General features: G+C 44.8%; 1 protein-coding gene across 1 annotated transcript in view; it reads left to right on the forward strand.

The window, feature by feature from the left end:
• Positions 1–22,644, forward strand: part of ZNF407 (zinc finger protein 407) — a 313,149-nt gene that overhangs the window by 199,685 nt on the left and 90,820 nt on the right. Inside the window, exons 5-7 of the mRNA XM_081150243.1 lie at positions 3,514–3,680; positions 7,131–7,214; positions 13,689–13,809. Of these exons, the coding sequence (XP_081006369.1) occupies positions 3,514–3,680; positions 7,131–7,214; positions 13,689–13,809 (372 nt within the window). The remainder of the gene's footprint in view (positions 1–3,513; positions 3,681–7,130; positions 7,215–13,688; positions 13,810–22,644) is intronic.

Here is a 22,644-nt window from a genome sequence, read left to right on the forward strand (position 1 = left end):
CTCACCAGCACGGGAGTTTACACTGAAGGGCGGCCCCCAGCTGACTTTCACGACGCAGCGGCCCGCCTGATGAAGGGCTTTGTCCCATGGTTGAGCATCACGGCCATCTCAGCCCCGGAACCAGGGGTGTGGCAGCGGCAGCCGGCGAGGTGGGAGACGCTGATGGTGCCAAGTGTCACCTTCTGCAGTCACGTCACCTGCTCAGCGTTCAGGTCGGTGCCACGTGGGTTCTACTGCCAGCCGCACTGCTGCCGAGGAGCCTGGTACCGCTTTGATGTCTTGCTTATGAGTTTTCCCTCTGAAAACCTGAAGGTCACTTCATGTCTGGTTGAAGCATCTCATAAAGCCTGTGGAGAGGGAAGGTGACAAGCTGCCCCTTCCATGACAAGTCTTGTGCGCTGTCGGGGCTTCTGGGCTTTTTATTAAACAACATTGACTAGTGAGCGTTCCTAGGAGCTGGGCATGCTTCTGAGGCCAGCTCCTCTCCCAGAGATGGCATCCCCTCAGCACGTTGGATGCCTCTGCTATGTTTGTCATACCGATTAAAAAAATTTTAAGTTATAAATGTTTAAAAATTTAAATTTAAAATGTTTAGGATACCAAAGAAAGGACCTGACCCAAGTATGGAAAATATGGACATTGTCATCTGGGAACATAAATGTGGGCAGTAGGTACGCGGCTCTGTCGTTCTCTGTGTGATTGAAGTTGTCACACTTTGTGAAATGAACACACATGCTGAGGAAGGAGGGAAGGCCGGAGGGTGTGAGCAAAGGAGCCCTGGCATCCCAAGGCCCCTGCTGCCACCTCACCGAGCTCGTTCTGACCCTGAGAGTGAGGGGCGCGGTCCATACTCACAGTGCAGGGCACCCAGGGGCCCAGGCACCTTCTAGAGCGCTGCTGTGTGCCGGCCCTTTAGGGCCTGCGTGCCCGCACACTGCTGGCGCTGTGCTGTTTACCCTGCAGGGTGCGTGGCCTTCCTTGTCCTTCCAGCCCTGGACTCTGCCAGGCACTTCTCTCACATAGTCCTCCCTCTGTAACACAGAAATGAAATACCACCCTGGGAAGCCTCCCCCGCTGCTGCTAAGTGTGTGGCAGCCTTGAGGTGGTTTCTGTGAACGGTTTTTCTCCCTTAGAAGCCTGGGGTTTTCTCGAGACCCAAATCCGACTCTCATTTCTCTTGGTCTCAACTGTGCAGAACAGCGATTGGCAGAGGGGTGTGCAGGTCTTCCTAGGGTCCACCGTGAGCGCACACGGACACCTTTCCTGGGATCCCCGTGGCCCAGCAGCACTGCTCCTTAGCTCAGGTTCTGCCTCGGAGACCCTTCCCGAAGGCCTGGGCCAGCTGCTCCCTCGCTGGGGCTTGTCCCTGCTGACCTGCTGCATGAAGGCAGCTATTCCACAGTATTTGAGACTCAGAATGTGTGGGGTCCCAGGAAACGCCCGTGGATGAGAGTTTTAATCTTCATAAGGACTCTCCACATTGGTCACCAGTCCATGAACTTACATTCGTAAAGCAAATGGAAGACACTTGAGGTTTTCTGAAGGTCAGGCGGTGGCCTCTGTGCTTCGTTATCTGGCTTTTGTCACTTGGTGGCAGGCATGGAGCTCTGGTTTCACGTTTTTATTACGTATGAATAATAGAGCACATGTATTGAGATTTCATAGATGTAATTTTGTTAAATGTACATCATGGTAGATTTAAAAATGAGGGATTTATTTTGTCATTCATAAAGTTGTAATACAGTCTGGAGAAACTATTTGTTAAAAGATAGCATCTACTTAACCGCCTTATTTATTTCTTGTAGGAGAAGGTTAGATCCACAATAAATACATGAAGAAATAAGTAGATAGGGGAATTTATCTTGGAAATAAGATCCCTGTCATGGTTTTGAAATGTTAAATGCATGAAGACCCGTCAAAGAGATATACGCACATGATATTTTTTTACAGTGCATTTCCAAGTATTTAGTTATATTTGTCATTCTCTAGTACCAGTAAGCAACGATCAAATGATACAGTAATTTCAAAATCAGCCTGAGTGAGTGGGTGTAAATACAGTGTCTCACGTTATATAGTTATATAGATGTATTAATTGGCAATTTTAATATTAATGAAGCACTTAAGATATTCTGTATGACATTTCTGAAATATTTAGCAGTTTTTGTCTCTGTTGCATTTAAGATATAATGTTATAAAAATATAAATACATACAGCAAATGAGGGATTTTTATAAAAGGTAATTTCATAATCAGATTCATAAGAATATGTGAAACTTGGAATGATTAATTTGTTAAAGTAATCTACACTTGCCCCCAAATGAGAAAATGAAGTATTTGGCGCTTGAGATTCTTTTTCTACCCTTATGAGATGAAGGGAATTTGTAAAATCATAGTTAAAGCCTGTACGCAAATAATACGGTCTTTTACATCTCCATATTTATATCGTAATTTAAAGCACAGATATTGTAATCCTATTTTTAATTGCATTAGCTTGCTGAAAGTATAGACCAATTTATGGCAGTCAAATCAAGCTACTATCGTTTCTCTTCTGTGGCATATTATGCTCATCAACTTATTAAAATATTCTAACTTTGAATATTGGGTTTAATTTGCTTTTATTTGACTGTTCATTGTCCTGAATTAATTAGCTGGACATTCCTATAGTGGGTACAGGGATAGCTTTAAACTAAACTGTATTAGAAGTAAAAGGTAGATTTTAGCAGTGATTTCATGGATGCAGGCGAGACAGACAGAAGATTAACTGGAGGGAGTGTCTGAGTGTTCTGTCCGTGGTTCACGGCACCTTGATTATTGAAGGCATCTGTAACTGTGAGCTCCGGGGCTGAAATATCATCCAGTGCAAGTACTGTTTTGTTATTTTCAGGCTTTTTTTCATACAGGAAATAATTGAGATTTATTTTTCTCAAAGGCTTGTCTTATTAATAGTTACAATTTTATTTTTATTCTTATCAAAGCCAACTCTCTGTGTAGCTGTGTGGTGACTCAGTAGGACGCCTTGTCCAGCAGCCGCCGTAGGGACCCCCTTCCCTTGGGAGCCCTGTGGCGGGGGCAGCTGGGTGCTGCAGTGGCCCTGAGCAGTGGGGGCTCCCGTGCAGCCCGCCTCGCCTCGCCTCGCCTCGCCTCGCCTCGCCTGCAGAGCAGGGGTTGTCTGAGTAGTTTAGTATGGATGGCTTTTCATTTAGCCTCTGCTCTGACAGCCCATGCCCTGGATAAGTGGTGTAGGCCTGTACAGGTGAAATCTATTCTCACATTTGCCTCAGGGGTGACTGGACTGTAACAGAATTTTTCAAACCCGTTGGGCCCAACCGCAAAGCAGAGAATAAATGGCTGGAGTGCCAGGCCTGGACAGCAAAATCAATGCCTGGTTATACAGACATGACAGCCGGCCTGCGGTTCTCCCGGGCCGTGCGCCACCCACTCCGGGGCCGGCACACGCGACGCGGGGCCTTCGGGCGCGTGCAGTCACGTTCATGTGGTTTCTCTCTCCTTGCAGGAAATTTACATGCCACTTGTGTGATAGAAGTTTCACCGAGAAGTGGGCCCTGAACAACCACATGAAGCTGCACACGGGGGAAAAGCCGTTCAAGTGCACGTGGCCCACGTGCCACTACTCCTTCCTCACGGCCTCCGCCATGAAGGACCACTACCGGACACACACAGGTGTGCCCCCTGCGCCCCGTGGGAGTGATTCCGTTTGTGGAGTTTAAGGTTGTGGCAATTCTGTAATAAAGGGGACGGTAGTATTTCTCTGCGTGGACGAGAGGGCAGCTTTAAGTGACGTTTGGACACGTGTGCGTGGAGCGGGGAGTGGTGCACGTGTACAGTTCAGTGAGCATGTTCCCTGCTAGAAGCTCATCGCAGTTGTGTGTATGTGTGTGCATGTGTTTAAACACGTCTTCTTAGGTGTGCGCTTGGTGAAGGTACTTTGGGGAGAACTAGCCTTGTATTTTGTTACTGAGATAAGCCCAGCACCATCATATTTTTAAACATTATTAATACTGACTTTATGTACTTAAAATTTTTTTTTATCCAATTAGTATTTCTCTTAAGAGGCGAATGCTATCTGATTCAAGATTTTTTGATAATTAATACAAAAAGACTCATCTGAATTTAGCCAGTATAAGTTTTTAGATAATTATATATTTTAAAAGTGCAAATTCATATATATTTTATATCAAGACATTTGAAGGACTGTATGGAATTTAAACCAAGTGCTGGACAGCAGCGCACAGAATATATATACACCTTGCTGGTCATGGCACTGAGGAGCCTCAGCCTGACCTTCACAAACACATGTCCCCCAGTCCATGCTGTGGGCAGTGTTTGTGGTGTGTTTTCATTGTCTAGGGACAGTGGCCCCGAGTCCTTCCAGGTGCTGTTGGGCGCTCTCCTTCCCTCACCAGAGCTGTACTGCCCAGAGCTGTTTGGTATTTTCCTGGCCTTCCTTCCCTTCACACCTCTCAAAAAGTATTTTGTTCCAAGGAAAAAATAAATTTTAATCAGCATTCCCAAATGTTCTTCTGATTGCCAAGAACCCTGTATTATTGTTAGAAATTATAGGTTAAGAGTTCTCCTGCAGCAGCTGGGGGCGCCCGGGCCACCTCGGCTCCCTGACAAGGGCGTTGACGATTTAAGGTCTCCAGCCTGCCCTGAGAGATCACTTCTATCGAACAGCAGATGAAAAGCCAGTGCAGATGTAATTTATCGTCGGCGTTTCCTTCTAAAGAATAATTGTGGAGACTTGGCCAGATCAATACTATGGATTTTTGTTGTTAGGTCTTGTAGTCTGCACCATAATGAGAGATAGGGGACAGTGGCTGTTTTCTAATAGAAAATAAAGGATTGGTTTCCGTGTCTTTCTGCATTTGAATGCAAAATGGCACACTTGAAACTAATTCAGGTTGTTAAGAAAAGTCTCCTATTATGTCCCCACTATCATCTAAATAGGGCATGTTGCATGAACCCTCTTTAAGTGCAGTGAAATACTACATTTAGGTTTTTCTTAAATTGTTTTTTGAAAAATACTCTATTGCCCACTCTCCAACACTAACCCCCCTGCCCCCTCAAAAGAAAAAAAAAGTGAGTGAAAATTGAATGTAGAATGACAGACACATCAAGCCACCGAGGTAAATCTCACATACAGGACATTGCAGACTAACATCCCCAATGAAGTGTGCACGTCAAACTCAAGGTCACTGACATATCTAGAACCAGACCACATGGAAAAGAATGCTGTCTTTGTGCCGATGCATGGGCTAAACCAGGAAAGGAACAAACTTAGTGTGTACACGCAGCCTGTGTACCTGTAAAGAACATGGATCGTGAGTTTTCTGGGCTGGGAGTGTTTATATTTCATAAGAGAGATGCAGGTCGCAGAGTTCACCAGTGAGAGAAACGTCACACTCCTCTGGGATCCGAGCCGGAGGAGACGCCCCTTCCGCATCTGAGGCTTGGCTGGCTGGATGGCGTAGCCGTGTCTCCCCCGCCACACCCGCCAGGTGCCCGTGCGTGTGTGCGCATGAGTGTATGCGTGTGTACAAGCCTGTGTGTGTCCTGGCACACGCCTTCCCACATGCACGGGTTCGTGCCCACGAGCCCGCGGTGAGGAATAGCCGTGGAGAACGGCGCTGCCCTGACGTAGAGTAGTATGTTAATATGAGCAGGGAAATTATCTTTGGGGATTTAAGGAAAGTCTACGTTCAATGCTATTTAATTGATAATACAGCTAGTTAGAAAGATTTATATTTCTAATTGATTAAATAATTAAATGAGTGATTATAATTAAACTTTATTCTTCACAGCCCATCTACTCTGCTCCTTTTCTCTGTATTGAAATAATGATGTCAAGGAATAAACTTAACCCCAAGATGGGAGTGTGAAGATAGGAAAAAAATTTAATTCAGCTTTATTTTATAAATGGTAATATGAGCGTTCTAACATACCATTGCAAAGTAAGATTAAACATAATTGGTTAAAACTCTCTTTACTGATAAATGTTCACGTAAGTTAGAAAACCTAGTCTTGCTCTTAAGCGAAGGGAAGACCTTTTTGATTACCAGTTATCCTGCCGTCTTAGAGGTACTGCTGTTTCGAAGACTTGTTGCATTAGAATGTCAGATTGAGTGAAGTAGGTGAGGCAGATACAAGCGTTGACTTCACTTTTGGAAAACTATTGTATGATTTCACCGAACCTCCACAAGGGCAGCATTTTGCCCTCACTGGGCCTACTTCGGGAGCCTTATGGGATAAACCGCCTGGCTTGTCGACACTTATGGCCCAAATATGCTGCATAGAGATAGATTGTATTTATAATGTGCAGGGCAAATGTTAGCTTGTGTAAAAATGCTTTTAAAATGAGCATTTACACACTTTTAACAAACACAGAGGCTGCCCAATCTGTCTCTGGTTGTTGCAGCATTTTCCAGGCTGGAGTTATCATTAAAGATGAATAACGGGTGTTTGTACCGTTTCTTTAGCATTCCCTACACTTCCTTTCTTGTGCCATGGAAGTCTGAGAAACAAACAGCATCGAACTGCTGTTGCTCCTGAGTAATGGAGGTTTTATTGTTACTCGGGATCCTCAGTATGTTCCGGGAAACCATTTAACTCACATTATTAAGTAGGAAGTTATTAAAGAGGACCCTGATAGAATCAGGTAAAACCAATTCAGTGTCCTTCAGCTGTTAGAAATTCAATATGCTTTATTTAAGCAGAATCATATATACTGTATATTAACTATTCCAAGCAATCTTTACTCAGCTCAGAGAGGCCAGATGTATGGGAATTGTAAAAAATCAGGATATGCATAAAAACTGTTCAAGTGCGTAAAGCAGCCCCATCTGGAAGACATCTACCAGAAATGAAGTTGTACAAAACCATTCCATTGATAATAAAGCTAATTTTTATGGGTCTGACAAGTATGTAATTATGTTCAGTGGTGCTTTTCAGATTTTATCACAGTCAATAAACCGCAGTGGTAATTTCATTCCCATTTGACATATTTACATGGAAACATTTGATTGGAGGAATTAGTAACCCTGAAAGCCTTGATAGATATGTTTTAATGATCTGTGACCTCCGCAGTCCCTCATCTGTTTATTGTTGCAACAGGCGAGAAGTCGTTCCTGTGCGACCTCTGTGGCTTCGCAGGCGGGACCCGGCACGCCCTCACCAAGCACCGGCGGCAGCACACAGGTGAGCACGGCGAGCGGCCAGGCAGGCCGGCATCGCCCCGGCCCCCGCAAGTCTCCTCGGCCACGTACTCCGGGGTCCACCGCAAATTCTGCTTGAATCTCCTAAGATTTCAGTCCATCTATTTTCGTGTTGTTAGAAACCAGGCCCGCTGCATGTCTTACGGATCAGGTGTCCCCTGTAAATTCATGGTAAACAGGAGGGAAGGAGTTCGGCCTCCAGGGCACAGATGCTGCAGGCTCTTCGCTGCAGGCCGGACTCTGCCTCGGACCCCGTGGGTGGAGCCAGGATCCCTGTTCCTTCCAGGCTCCCTCAGTCAGTCTGCCAGCCACCCACCCTCACCTGCAGCCGCCCTGCCCAGCTCGCTCTGCTCCCTAACCACCCCCTCCAGCCAGCCAGCCCTCTGCCAGTTCCAGGGGTACGTGGGGTTTGAGGTCATCACTTTCAGTCGTTTTGCGAGTGGAGAGCAGTGACGAGGGCGGTGTACGTGGGCATGGGTGTCGAAGGCAGTTGTGTCGCCTGGTGTGCGTTCTTGGTGATGTTACAAAGTAAAATAAAATGATGCTTTCGTCAGGAACACTTGAGGGTGAAAACTTTTCAACCTTTGTGAAAATTGTTGACCTACTTGTGCTGTACTGGGCTCTATAAGTAATTATCTTAATAATTCTAAATTGTATGTGCCCGGGATAGTGCTCTTATGGCCTTGTCCCTTCTAATAGCGGCAGAGCCATTTTCTACTCTCAGTGATCCAGCCCAGATGATAAATCACAGGGTCACACAATTGGTAACTAAACAGGGGACCTTTTTCAGGTACCATGAGTGTGGCTGAGTTTGGCAGTTACACTCAAAATGGCAGAAGTGAACGTACATGGGATGCATCGTTCGTGCTGCGTTTTGACTCTTGACGTGTGATGTTTAGGAGTTAGCTGCAGGGAGCCGTCATGCCCGTCGCAGTACTTGTGAGGTCACTGGGAATTAATGCCAGCTGTTTCTCTTAGGCCTTAAGTCTGCATGCTTCAGATTTCCCTGTGGGGTCAGTCATTGCTGAGCCCAGGAGAAATTTCCAGTGCTGAGCCTAACGTTGGAAATCCAGACGTAACTTTGTAAACATGGATGTTTGTGTTGTTTGTAGTAGTGACCTGCAATGACACATTTTCGGTCCAGTGACTTAAAGATTCAGGGTGAGAGGTGACACAAGAGGCCGTGGTTCGCGTTGCCCTGGCAGCTGTCTCAGAGGAGCTGGAAGTGTGTGTGGCACAGTGCTCATGTGGGGCTTTTATTCTTACTGTCTTCAGCTTATTGATGCCTGGCTGTTACCATTCCAGTGCCACAGTTGTCCCCTGTCACACACTGGGTGGCCCTGGGGACAGGTGACCCTCCTGCTTGCCGCCTATGCCAGCCTGGGCGCTGCTCTTCCCTGCTGTGGGCCATGATGCTGAGACCACAGGCGTTTACTGGCGATCGATGATTGGGAAGCCGGCGTCGAGCCACACAACTTTCTGTTTTATGTCAGGCCCAGGGCTCCTTATTACTTTGCTATTAACTTCATACCGTACAGGACAGTGTCTCCCAGACAGAGGCATCCGTCTTTCTGGCATTTATCTGCCACTGTGGCACAAATCACATATGCTTCCTTAACACCAGAGCCAGTTCTTAAGGCTGTTTCTTCAGCCAGGCAGAAGGACAGGCAGCCCAGGCCCTTTGCTCGTGCGCTGCATTTATAGAACGTAAGCAACACACAGCTTTCCCCCCGGCGGAATTGTGTGCAGCATTTCAAATCCTTGTTTCTCTGCCGCTTCCTCTTTCACATGGTTTACCTCGACCACGGACAGCCCACCGGTCTGCACTCCACTCGGAAAGGACAGGTATCAGAGCTGCTCCAAATGACGGAGATACTCCTTCCTGCAATGCAGGGTCTGGGGGTGACCCAGGACGCTTTCCACCCCTAGGTCTGCCTTAACCTGTCAGAGCCCCTCAGCAGGCCAGGGGCCGCTCCCTCGAGTGGTTGGAGTCTCGGCCAGCTTCACCCCAGCCGAAGGGGGAGGGATGCAGTGAGAGCTCCTGGGCGGTGTGGGCACTCTGCCCGGCAGACACCCGAGGTCCCGCTCCGTGCACTGGCTTTCTTTCCTGTGCCCCCTCGTCTTCCTTGGCCTCTGTTAGAGGACCCGAAGGGGCAGAGTACTCCCTCCTGGTTATTTTGGCCAAAATTATTGCACATGAAGAAAAGTGTGAAGACCCTCATGTCATATTAAGGAAAACAGGAGGGAAGGAATTTCACCTTCGTCCTGCCTTTTGACAGGATGCATCCAGCTCGCCCTATTTTCAAGAGTCCTTAATGTCTTACTTACAGACTTAGTACCCTTCTGGCTTTACAATGACAGGATCTGAAGGACCGGTCCCAGTGCACCCAGTAAGCTCCATCAGTCCATCAGGAGTTTTTCCTTCGCAAGTGTGCACACCGCTTCGTATAGCACTCGTCTCACTTCAAGCAGTAATAGACACCAGCGAACTGAAATTCTAAAATTTGTAAGATTTGCCTTCAAATTTATAATCTGGAAGTTGAGTTTATTTTCTTGGCTATATATTGAAACTAACAAACAAGGAAGTACTTCTGTGTTCCTGAAGAAATTTCCTGAAAAAATGATCATTTCTAAATAAAAAAACCCCCACACCAATTAACATGTTCAAACAGTAGTGTTGGGCATGCCACAAAATTAATGAGTTACAAATTAGCTGTTGTGTACAGACTGAGTAAACTGCAGTTTGTATGAACTGACAAGCTCCGCGTGGCGAGCCTGCGCTGAGACGTCTGGAGCCTGCCGTCACGGGCACAGCACAGCATGTGTGGAGCATGTTTTGGTACATTATATGTTTTCTGTGTTAGCCTGTGTATGATTCAGGTGTTCTTAATATTACACAATTTAATCTATACTTTTGTCAAGTTAAATATGAAATAACAATTTACAGTTTATTGCAGCAATTTTCAACTGGTGTGCCACAAGAATTTTTAAAACCTTCAGCACCTGACTGTTTAGTCGGTGGCACTGACCTCTTTCCCTTAGGTGGTCAAATAAAAACAATGACAACAGCCAGCAGAACAATAGCCATCCAGTGTGAATGAATCAAAATTATACCTTTTTTTTTTGGTCAGGTCAGCAAAAAGTATATTTTTTTGTGTGCTGCAGAATTTTAGTAATTAGTTTATGTGCCATGAGATGGAAAAGGTTGAATCACTGCTTTATTGCAATATGATGATAGCTTAATATGAACTTCAGATTAATAGAATTAAAGAGACTAAATAACATTATTCTTTAAAAGCGTTTTTAAATTTCACTTGTATGACATAGAAATGTCATAAAATTTAAATGAAATAAACTACATTAATCATGTTTTTTTAAGTGTTTATGTTAAACCTTCAAACCAAGATAGTTAACTTTGAAGAACTTAGATGACCTTCATTTTATACCCCTGGCTCAGGCAATGGACCCGTAATGTCACCTTCCCTCCCCTTGATTCCTACCACATTCATGACGGATGGATAAAGCTGTCCACCCAGGCTCTGGAATAAACAAGGTAGTGAGTCATGAGGCCAACAGACTTTCAAACTTAGGCTGAATAGAATAAGGAAACATCAGAATATATTTGTGAATTTGCTTAATTTAAAAAAATCTTTAAATTGTTTGACCACTTAGATTTATTATATTAAAAGTGGAAGATTTGTACCACCCAGCTTGAGGCCTTATTACAAAGCTGCAGTCGTCATGACAGTGTTGTGTCAGCACTCGGATCGGTGGAACAAAATAGATTATGTATGTATTTGTCAATTGTTTTCGACCAGCGTACACTATTTAGAGATAAATCTAACAATGGATATGCAGAAGCTCTACATTGGCAACTTCAAGGTCCTGCCAGGAGAAATGAAGGAAGACGTGGATGGAGTGATGTACCGTCTTCATGGATTGGAAGACTCAGCGTCGTTAAGATTTCATTTCCTCCCTCATGGATCATTTCAGACCTCATCAGGCTTTTCTTTTCATAATAAGTTGAGAAGCTGATGTTAAAATCCACATGGAAGTGCGATGGTTTGAAATAATGAAAAGTTGAGAATGAGGAGTGAGCTTGAGGACTTACACTGCCTGACCTCGCGACTCGCTACAAAGGGGTAGCGATCAGGTCGTTCTGGTATTAGCATCAAGGTGGACAATAGAGGGATGGGTGGAGATGAAGAACAGACCCACACCTGCCCGGTCATTTGATTTTTGACAAAAGAGCAAAGGCAATTTAATCTTTTAATCTGCCAGATGAAAGCAATTGGCTGTTCATATGCAGTGAAAACGAACTTTGATTCATACATCATACCATATATAAAAATTTACTCAAAATGATCGTAATCTAAATATAAAACTTAAAACCATATAAATTTTCTCCTAAGAAAATGTAGGAGAAAAATCTTTGTGACCATAGATTATAAAAGATTTCTTAGATATCACATCGGAAGCCTGATTCATAAATGAAAAAAATCGTAACTTGAAAAATGATGCATTGATGAGTTGAAGACTTAATAAATGAGTAACTTCTCTCCTGAAGACACTGAAGAGAGTGGAAGACAATCCATGTACGTGGGAAAAATACATTTAAATCACAAGTCTTATAAAGGATTTGTATTTATAGTATATAAAGAACTCTCAAAACACAACTATAAGAAAACTAATAACCAATTTGAAAAGCGTCGAAAGCTTTGAACAGGCACCTCACCAACGAATGGAACTGTGTGGCGAGTGTGCACACGAAGAGACCCTCGGGCACAGCACCCACCACACCACGTGCCCGTGGAGATGCGGGGCAACGGCAGCTCCGGGGCACACCTGGGAGGAGGTAAGATGGTCACACCACCTCGGGAAACAGTTCGTCAGTGCTCCACAAAATTAATGCACCTACTTGCAGCCCAGCCCCTCACTCCTGGATACGTACCCAAGAGAGAGGACTCGCGCATGAAGATTTGTAGCAGCTTCATTTGTCGTCCTCCACAGTGAAGTGAACTCACATGTCCCTCAGTGGGGTTGGATGAACAAACCGTGGCACATCCTGCAGGGCGGTACTGCTCAGCCACAGAAACAAAGGGCTGACGCCGGAGCAGCAGGAGTGAGCGGACCCAGAGCCCGCGCTGCCTGCTTCCATCCCGGGGTTTGTGGGAAATGCTAACTGATCTGCAGCGTCAGAGAGAAGGTGCGTGTGTGCCCAGGGTGGGTGGGCAGGAGGGAGCCGCAGAGGGAACTTTGGGGTGATGGCTGTGTTCATGTCTTGAAGTGGGGAGGTTTTCCCTGGTCCACCACTGTCAGATCGACATGTAACGTGAGCTACACGTGTCGTTTTTAGTTTCCAGGTAACCACATTGAAAAAGGAAGAAGTCACGGGTGAAATTACCTTTTGAATAGTAAATTTAAACAACTACGTTGAGATGATCATTTCCACATGGTATCAGTATAACATTATTGTCAATATTTTGTTATGTTTTGGTCTAGGAGTTTGGAATTAGTGTGTATTGACACTTCTAGCCCCTCACCGCTTAGAGGCTAAGTTTTCGTCTAAGTCCCCGACCTGTGTTTACGTTTGATAAACTCTCCTTCACAACGTGGAGTCACATTCCCCAGCTGCCCCAGACAGACATACACACTCTTCAGTAGGTGCATCCAGCATCAATTTTCAATTTAGATTTACATTAATAAAAGTTAACTGTTCACGTGCTCACCAGCCAGTATATCTATCAGAACTAAAAACTGATAATTCTCGATGATTTCTTCGCGCGTGTGTGTGGAGGAGGGGTGAGTAAAGGAGAGAAAGGTGCCCGCTGAAGGGCCAGCCGTGAGTCCTGTGCGAGCCATGAGCCCGCTGTGGGCGAGGCGTGTGTGCCGATAGGCCTGTTGTTCCTCCCCGGGGAGGTGGAGTTTATGTGCTAGTGAGGACTGCTGTGAGTGTTTCTCAGCAGCTCCTGCACCTTGCCTTCTGCTTAGTGAACTGTAATTTCCCTTTACTCCTAACGGTATTTCCATCGGTGTCCATTTAGAGCTTTATTTTCTTTTCTTCATATTTCACTTTAAGATTTTAGTAAGTTTTATACTGTATGTTCACTGAGATTTTTATAATGGCTCTAATGTAGCAGCATTTGCCACATGACTTCAGATCCAGTGCCAGGCCAGAGCTGTACTTGGCCCCTGTCTGTGTCAGTTACATGACTACGGAGTGTGTCCGACCCGCCTCTTCCAGTATAGAAATAAAGGCCGCTGCCCCCTTCAACTCTGAGAGTAAATATTTAAATGTCCCAAATATGTCTACACTCTGAACTACAAATATGTCTGCAGATTGAACTACACTCTGAAAATTTCATGGGACTAAGCTTCTGTTTGTCAGTAACCGGTTCAGCCCTTCATTTCTGCTTTTTATGGTTTTTCATGTACAACACTTCTTACTGTTTTACAGGAGAAAAGCCTTTCAAATGTGACGAGTGTAACTTTGCCTCCACCACCCAGTCCCACCTGACCCGGCACAAGAGGGTGCACACGGGGGAGAAGCCCTACCGGTGCCCCTGGTGCGACTACAGGTAAGGGCTGCTCCGGGCAGATGGGCCGCGTGGGCACCGCCACCCTTAAAGTTCAGTGTCTCTGGGCGGCGTGAACTAGCATCATTCACTTACTAGTTTGGGAATTTTGTTCACCACCTGATTTCAGTGACTGCTTTTAAAATTGTAAAATTCTTTTCCATTTTAATAATCTTTCCATTTAGGTTTTATAACCCTTTGGTTCACCTGAGTTTCAAGTGACTTTAGCTCTTGGCAGAGTAAGGAAGCCCTTCACTTCCTCATTCAGTGCATGTGGCGTCTTACTCGCTGTGGGTGCGGCGCCTGGCAGTGGGGACGGATTGGGAAACGCCCCCTGCCTTTAAGGGTGATGCAGCTAGTGAATCGTGACCTGTGGTGGCCATAAGTGACTAGCACACAGGCCTGGAGTCAGTACAAAAGCCAGGGCAGCAGTGGAGATGGAGCTCGTTTAGCCAGAACGGCGTCCTCCTAACAGAGCAAGCGTTCCAGCCGATGTAGAAGATGGTCAGTGTCCTTTGAGCGTTCAGGAGGTGTTGGCACAGTGGCATTTCGTGCCCAGGGTATGTTGGAGGTCATGTGTGTCTGTGAGTTCCAAGTGGCTAAGTGACCCCTCCCGATTGCAGGGTTGTGGCCAGTGGCCCACAGGTCTGCAGGGAAGTCGTCCTCTATGACCAGCTGTGTGGGGAGGGTAGAGGGATGACATTGCCCCTAGAGCCTGTGAGTGAGGCCGGCTCTAACCAGGTGTCTGAGACACCCCAGGGTGCGCCAGCAGCGAGTAACGTCTGTCTCATGAGTGCGGCCAGGGAACTGGGGCCTGAGGCGGAGTGGGAGGCCTGTTCACACTGGAGCAGAGGCTTGTGGTACTGTTCCACCTGCTGAGAGTGGCCCTCCAGCAGGGCCTCCGTGGCTCAGTGCTGGCACCCATGCTGCAAACCCGAGCCTCCTTACAGACTGGTTTGTGTGTCGGATGTAGCCTGTGAGTTCAGTAAATATATTGCCGTAATCTCTATTATTACCCTCATTACTGCATTGCGTTTTATTTTAAAGGTCATCTGATAGTACAGAGATATTACAGATATATTTCACTCATCAATTATTCATTCTTTCAACATTTTATGAGTTCCATCTTTGCTTTACACTGGATTGGTGTTTCTTGGAGATTTGGGGAAATGGTGATCCGATTAGAGGGAGTCCCAGAAATTCTGAGGACCTCACAGTGTGAGTACTTTAAAAAATAAACGTTATTGGAGGCTCCTCTCTTATTAAAGATGTCAAACCATGTAGTTACCTTCCCTGTAAAACTCAAAAAAGAAATTAGGAAGTTACTAGAATTTCACTTGATTATCACTCCCGGCTGTTAGGACTGTGCCTTTCAGTCTGTACTCTGCTTAAGTCTTGAGTTGTTTGGGGCTCTTCTGTTTCATTATAAATGTTATATTTCACATTTAAATTGTAACCACCTTTCTATTTCATTTATCTTGTGTAACTGTGGTTTTCAAGCTGTTATTTTTAAGTAGCAGAACTATTATTTCAAACAATATCGTGTACAGACCCCATGTATAAAATAGGTCTAGTGCTATCTACCACTTACAAGTAGGTTCCACAGTTAACATGTGAAATATTTGCTTAGAACATTAAAAATTATCAGACTGTTTTCACACACAGAAATGTCTCAAATTGGGGAGTTGTTGGTAATAGTGGCTGTTGGCTTCCAGTCCTGCCTGGTTCTGGGGTGGGGGCTCTGTAAGAGGTGCAGTCACGCAGGCGTGCAGTCCCTTGGAGGGGACACCTCATTTGTAAGGAAGGTGAGTAGTGTGCCAGCCCTGTGGGGCCACTGCTACATTAGATGAGGAACGTGTCTCACCCACGTCAGCCCTGCGTCCCACTCACCTCAGGCTCCCACTGTAGAGGGGGACAGGACACTGCTGAGTGAGGTAATGCAGATTCCCATGCCTGGAGGTCTAATGTGTGTTAACACTTATTTATAATACGTGCACGATGGACTTTTTTCAGTTTTTGAAATTGTTGAAAACATATCAAGTCCAAAATCAGTTGTTGGCTAATTACTGAAATACCTTCGAGTTTCAAAATGCCTAGTTTGAAAACTACTCGACTGCAGTACGGTTTTAATACCTGGATGGCCTCGAGTTAGATTGATAAACAATATTCACTTAACTCTATTAAATTTATAGACATTTTAAGCCATTTTCAGGTTTTTACTCAAAATGCTCTGACCTAACTAGATTTTTTTCTATAGCCATGATCTTTTTAAAAGAAATTGCCAGAAATATGATTTAAGCCTTTGAATCATATTAGCACAAAGGCTGGGGTTGAGTTTTGTTTGCTGACTAGGACTGTGTTTCAGTAGACAACGAAGTCTGTGTTTGCATAAAAGTATTTCAGGTATTTCAGGTTTCCTTTTTGAAATTGTGTTTTACCTTTGCAGGGTTGAGGTTGTATTACTTGTCCCTGTTCAGGTGACCTCCCTGAAATAGCATCACTTCCGCTGAGCGTGCACCTGAGCCAGCGGGACCCATCTGTTAGCCTCTGTGGGCTCTGCGGCGAGCACTGTCCCCGTCCCAGGAATCAGTACTCAGTACATTAAATCGAGTGACATCTACCACATTTCCTCTTGAAATGCTTGTCGTCCTTGATAAAAGGGTGATTTTATATTTAAAACTTTTAAATAATTTGATTATTACTGAAAGAGAATAGTTTGAACATTTTGTGTTCGCATGAGTTTTATTACTCTGTGTACGTATGGCTAGGTTTTCTTTCTCTAGTGAACAAAAGATACATTACCCTTGACCAGAAGTACAGAAAACTTGTAAATATATGAATGTTTGTGAAGTTAGGGACTATGAATGAAATGCAGAATTTACAACAGATAACTTTTGTTTTCCTGTTAGTGAGCAGAAGATTTTAAAATGAGCAGATAGTTAAGTTCACAGTGACTGTTTTGGTTGCATAAAAAATGCTTACCACACATTCCTCATCGCAACAAAGAAGAACCTTTCATAGGATAAAGTGAATGTGAGTCTGTATGATCCTCACAGACTGAAAAGGTCTATATGATGTCACATATTACTAAGAAAATTGGGTTATATTTGTGTTATTGGTACCTTTCCATAATATTTTATTGCTTAAAATATTTTTTTTTACCACTCAGGTTTTTATTTGTTTAATATAGACACATAAAAATCATTCCATAGAGTATTCCTATCTTTCCCATTATTTATACTTATATTCAGGTAAGTAGCCATCATTAGAAATTGCAGTATTATTTAAATTTCATTTGAAAATATATTTTTCATTTTATAAATTGAACATTAGTGGAGAAATACTAGTAGTAATAATTATTCATGAAAAATGTGAGTGTAGATTTGTTTACAAAAGAATTTTATAATTGGTCTTTTGAACCTGGGGCTATTTTTCAAGTTTGCATTATTAATTTAGGCAATGACATTTCATTCTATTTAGATGTAAACATGTACCTCTTTCCTAAGCTTTTTCTGTCTAAAATGTTCAAAAGTCTAATCCATTATAAGTCAGTATATTTCATCATTACTCCAAGGTTTTTTTCACCATTAATTACTATTCATTATAATTTCAAAGCATAAATTGAGATTCATAGCAACTGTCCTATGTTATTTATGTAGCAAGTTTGTTAGATTTGTTTCTATATTAAAATAGAAACACACTAACATTTTCTGTATTTTTATTTTCCTTTGTTGTGTATTGTCACTTCTGTATTAATGAGAAACAGAAAAGCCTGACTATGTTGTAGTAAGTACCCTCTCTAATAATATAAATTGTTTCCCCGTAGAATTTATTAACATCAAACTGTACACTGTTTCACCGAGGGCACTGGCTTTCACATAATAGTAGGTGGCCCTAATTAGACTTTCTTTTTGTGAATCATCTTCTCATTGGCTTCCATTTTTTATTTTGGATTTATGGGGGAAATACAATAAATGCATGTTAAACAGTAAACGACTGAGAAGTCATGAAAAGTAATACAAAATATTACTTGCAGTATTAAAAATATTAAGGGTAATCCTGTGCTGCACCTTGTCATTTTGTAAATTGAAGGAAACTAAAATTTAAGCCAAACTCTAGCCATTTGGTCCTTCATTTGCCACTCGCATCCCTGTGGCTGACCGTGGAAAAAGCTCAGCTCTGCGTGACTCTGCCGTGGGCCAGACCTTTTCTTATCTGCATAACCCCCTTTCTACTTCCAGCCGGACTTACCGTCTGTAAAATTTCTTTTCACTATTCTTTTCATTTTCTTCTCTATTTTTATTCTTTTTAATTACTTGGAATTATAAGCCCGAATGGAAGTGTATTATAGAGCCAAGGAATACAGTCCGTAGTCCTAGTACCTGCTGCGTTGTCCTGCGGCGCTCGCGGGAAGCGCCCTTCAGTTTTCCCTGCTTGCTGGTTTACTGGGCTTCTGACCAGTGTGGACCATGAAAGTCATCAATACAGTAGGTTTTGATCTCACGAAAATTATTCTTTCCTTTTTGGGGTGAATGTAACATTTTACCCAGGTGTGGTATCCAACTAGAGATATGCTCTTTATGATACTTTCTAACATATAAATATTTTGTTTTCTGTTTTTATAATTGAATTCAATAGGTTTTCACATGTGAGTAGAGTTAGCTGTTCGTCACAACCATTTGAAGTACGGCAGGGGGGTGTCCTAGACATTTTTGTCAAATGATACTTTTAATAGAATTCTGTTTTAACTTAGTGTGATGCTGGAAGCATTTTGGAGGTAGTTTTAAGATGTAATGCCAGAAAATCGTACTTGTAAAAATTCTTTATTTCCCCTTTAAAAGTTCGTATTACTTTCTCAAACACGTTTTTATAAAGTGTCCCAGTTATGAAAATTTTTCAGGTCTTAGATAATATTGTGCACATTTATGTAATTTGCAGTATGAACATCTTGTGTCTTATGTGTAGGTGACCGTAAGGCCAGCCGTTTCAGGTGTCGTGGTGGCAGCGGGGACTCAGTGTGGTGGCGTCTGTGCTCCCATCTCCCAGCGTGTCATCAGCATCCTGAGCCAGGGAGACGGGCTTCCCGGGGGAGGCCTGCCTTTGGGTGCTCTCTCCAGAGAACTCCAGTTTTCCTGGGGCCTCTTGTGTAGCCAGGTTCCCAGGCTGTGCCAGGGAAACAGGGGACAGACAGACTTGCATTTGCCCCAAACAATGACAAGGAGGAAAAATAGGTGTTGTCTGGGTAGCAAAGGGATCTTAGGTACCAAGATAGAAAAGTGAAATCACACACACCCCACAAGCAGCACCCACTTCTTCTGAAGAGCCAGAGGTAGCATTTATTTATTTGGGTGATCTTGAAGTGCTTAAAGAATAGTGACACTTCATAAAAGTAATCAAATGAAAGCATCTGGTATTGATATTAGGTGAGCTGTATATTTAAAGCAACTTAATGCCACAGCCTAGTTATATCAGAATAGACTGTAAATCAATTTATTTTGTCAGTGAAATAAGCCAGGCAGAGAGAGGCTAATACTGCATGCTATCATTTGTATGTGGAATCTTAAAAGTAAAATTAAAAAAAGGTTAAACTCATAGAAACCGGAGCAGAACTGTGGGTGTCAGGGCTGAGGTGGGAAGTTGGGGTCCAACTCGCAGCTCTGACGTGGACAGGTCTGAGTCCTAACGACAGCAGGGTGACTGTGGTTGTTAGCACCGTTGTAAAGTTGAAATTAGCTGAGAGCAGGATCCAGTGTTCTCACGAAAAGAAGAAAGTATAAGAAAATTTTTGTCATTTAAAGTACAAGACATTTATTTTTTTGGTCTCAATTCTATCATCTTATGTTCTACTCTACTGTAACTGCTAATCCAGTTAGTGGAACAAGAAGCGACTGTACTATGCTGAAGGTTAGTTTCACAGCCTAAAAATCCAGCTCCTTTTACACTTGTCTTAGGACCGTGATGATTCCATGGCTGTCTTCCGACTGTGGGGTTTCTTGAGGAAGGCAGTGTGTCCGTGCGTGGTGTGGGCAGTGCCTGCTCCTGCCCTGCCCTCTGCTGCCCCGAGCACAGGTCAGCCAGCCACAGGCAGGGGTCAGTGTGGCTGTGGGGAGGCCCCTGGCCCCTGGCCGCAGAGACACTGCCTCTGAGGGCTGCTGGCATGTGAAGGTGGCTGTGAGGCTGGGCTCTTGCACGTGGAGCGGCTGTTTCTGGTACGTTTAGGTGGGATTCTTCGAGTAACCCTGACAAAGTGACGTAATTGTATCTTCAGAGTTTCTATAAGGAATTATGAAACTTCTGCTGTTTGTAAATGTTTTCTCCCCCCCCCAATGTTTGTCTGTTTCAGCAGAAATTAATTATTTCCGAGCAAACATCTCTCATTTTCTCTGACCATTTCTTTAGTGAATTTTATTTTTTGCCTCAGTTGTAATTGTGGTTTTGACTTGGTCCTGTGCTTTCTATACTGTGTGTGTCTAGTGTGGTTTTCACACTGAACTAGCTCTCCCCGTACTTTTCCTTTGCATCCTGTAACCCAAGAGCATGAGCCTCTAAAACCTTGGCTTCAGCCTCAGTCTGCATCCCAGCACAGCTCAGGTGTTTGTGCCTGGACTCTGGTCAGTGTCGGTAAATGCTCATCTAACAAAACTGGAGACTCGAAAACAAATAGATTCCACAGTGTTAAAAATTGCAAATTGGTTCACATGTTTTTAAAAGGGAAAAAAATCTAAGCCAGTTCCTTCTGTTTTCCAGCACAGGTGAGTTGTTTGGTTGGCGATGGGGCTGAACTAAGCCTTGGGATCGAGATCAGTTGGGACCCGTTTGAACACACAGTGACCACGCGCTCGCTCCCCATGCTGTCTCCTAAAGTAGAAGCAGATAAACATGTTTATTTAACCTGCTCTCCGCGAATCCCAAATCCAGTCATTAGAAAAGGACCAGAGCTATCTTCGGGGATGGTCTTTCTACAAGGAATTACTATGGACAGTCCCTCGGGTGGTAGTTAGATATATCTGTGTATATTGTGTTAGAAAGAAAGGCCTTAGAGATAGAAAAATAGAAGATATTTTTTGGGCAATACTCTCTTGCATAATAAGTTATTCCTCAGACACTAGAGCTATTATCACACAACAAAACACTGTGGTGTAACTATCTATAGCTCCTGGCCTGGGCGGCTCGTTAGGAGCTCTGTCACCGCCAGCGCCCGGCAGTGCGCGAGAGCCAGGCTCGCCCGCCAGTGTGGGCGGCTTTCCCCGCCGAGCTGTGGGTGTGGGGAAAGAACCAAACAGAATCAAGTCGCTCTGAAGTAGGTCAAAGCGTGTGGCCAGTTGTCATTAGTCCACTGAGAACACAAGATATTAGTTATTTCACCTTGTTTTCGGATTACTTGCTTCAACACGTTTTGAAGTGTTGCCTCCTGAGGCCCTGCGTGGTGGGAGGAGGAGGGCAGGCAGGGCGGGCCCCTCGGGGTGGCGGGGTGGCGTGTGGGCTCGGGGGCCCCGGAGGCCAGCGCGGCGTCTCCCCGGGGCTCCCTGGAGTGGACGAGCCACGGCCCTTGAAGTGGTAGCGCGTTTATGTTTCGCTTTACCCAAGAATGTCTGTCAGAAACGAGGTGACATCGCCTACGAGTTGCACGTCTTTATTTTCTCAGTTTCGAGACTGTAGCAGGAACCCTTTGTCGGCTTTTTCTATGAACGAGAAGTACTGTGCTTGTGAGAACGTCTCTGTAGCAGGAAGTTCTGAGTTTTTTCCCTGGATACTTCTGTAATTTGTTCCTTACTGCAGAGCAGCAGGTGGGCTGTGGTTCAGACCGACTGCCATTTGCTATTTGGTGACATAACACGGAACCCGATGAGTTTCCCTGCGGGGAATTTTAGCCTAATTTCCCCATCCCTCTCACCCACGAAACTTATTCCTCACTCGTGATTGCTGTGGCTCAATCTTGCCAAACACCCCTGATGCCTGGCTTCGTGTCCGTGTCCACTCCTGCTCTGTGTGGACACCTCGTGGCAGCCTTGGATGGATGTTGATGGCCGTTACTCTGTCCTTTCTTAGTGCGTTTTGTTTCTTCATTGTAAACGACTTTTAACACGTGAAATATCATAAAGCAGGCCAGAATTTCCCTCTGAGAGAACGTGTGGTGAGGTCTAGTTTTGTGCTTGAATAAGGGGAACGGGACAGCGAGCTAGGGGCCCGCCCTCGCCTGCCTGTGCCCCCAGCTTCGGAAATGCCCTGGGCCGCCAAGTGGACTCACGTCGGGATGGTCAGTACTGATCCCTGTTGAACTCGAAGGCGTCCGTGTGATTGATATTTCCCTGGGAAAGTGTGGAAAGTGGGAAAGCGGAGGGCAGGCAGCACCTGCAGGAGAGGCTGCGAGGTGGCCTCCCAGGAACGAAGGGGCCTCCAGGCAGCAGGCTGGAGCACCCAGCACGTCAGGCACAGTGGCATGAGGGCAGTGCCATCCACCTACTCGTCCCTGAGGGGCTGCCAGCTCTCCTGGGAGACTTCTGGGGAAATGATGGGAACAGAAGCCGGGAGGTGAGGAATGGTAAGAGTGTGTGCTCACTGGCATTTGAGGGGCTTTGTCTGGGAGCATGTTGTATATGTGGGTTTGTTTTCATTAGTTTGCTTAAGGTTGCTCTATCAATTTAAATTTTACTTAAAAGGCAACATGCCAGGGAGAAAGAGCCAGCATTGTACCTAGTGGTGTGGAAGATCGGGTATTGTGCAGTGTGAGGGGCACTGGGGAGGTTTCTGAGTTACCCTCATTGACTTGGAGCATGTGCCGGGAACCAGAGCTGGCCTCACTGCTCCCTCCCTGGGGTCTCTTCTGAGATGGGAGCT

Source organism: Miniopterus schreibersii (assembly GCF_964146895.1).
Source record: "Miniopterus schreibersii genome assembly, chromosome: 10".
Lineage (NCBI taxonomy): Eukaryota > Metazoa > Chordata > Mammalia > Chiroptera > Miniopteridae > Miniopterus > Miniopterus schreibersii.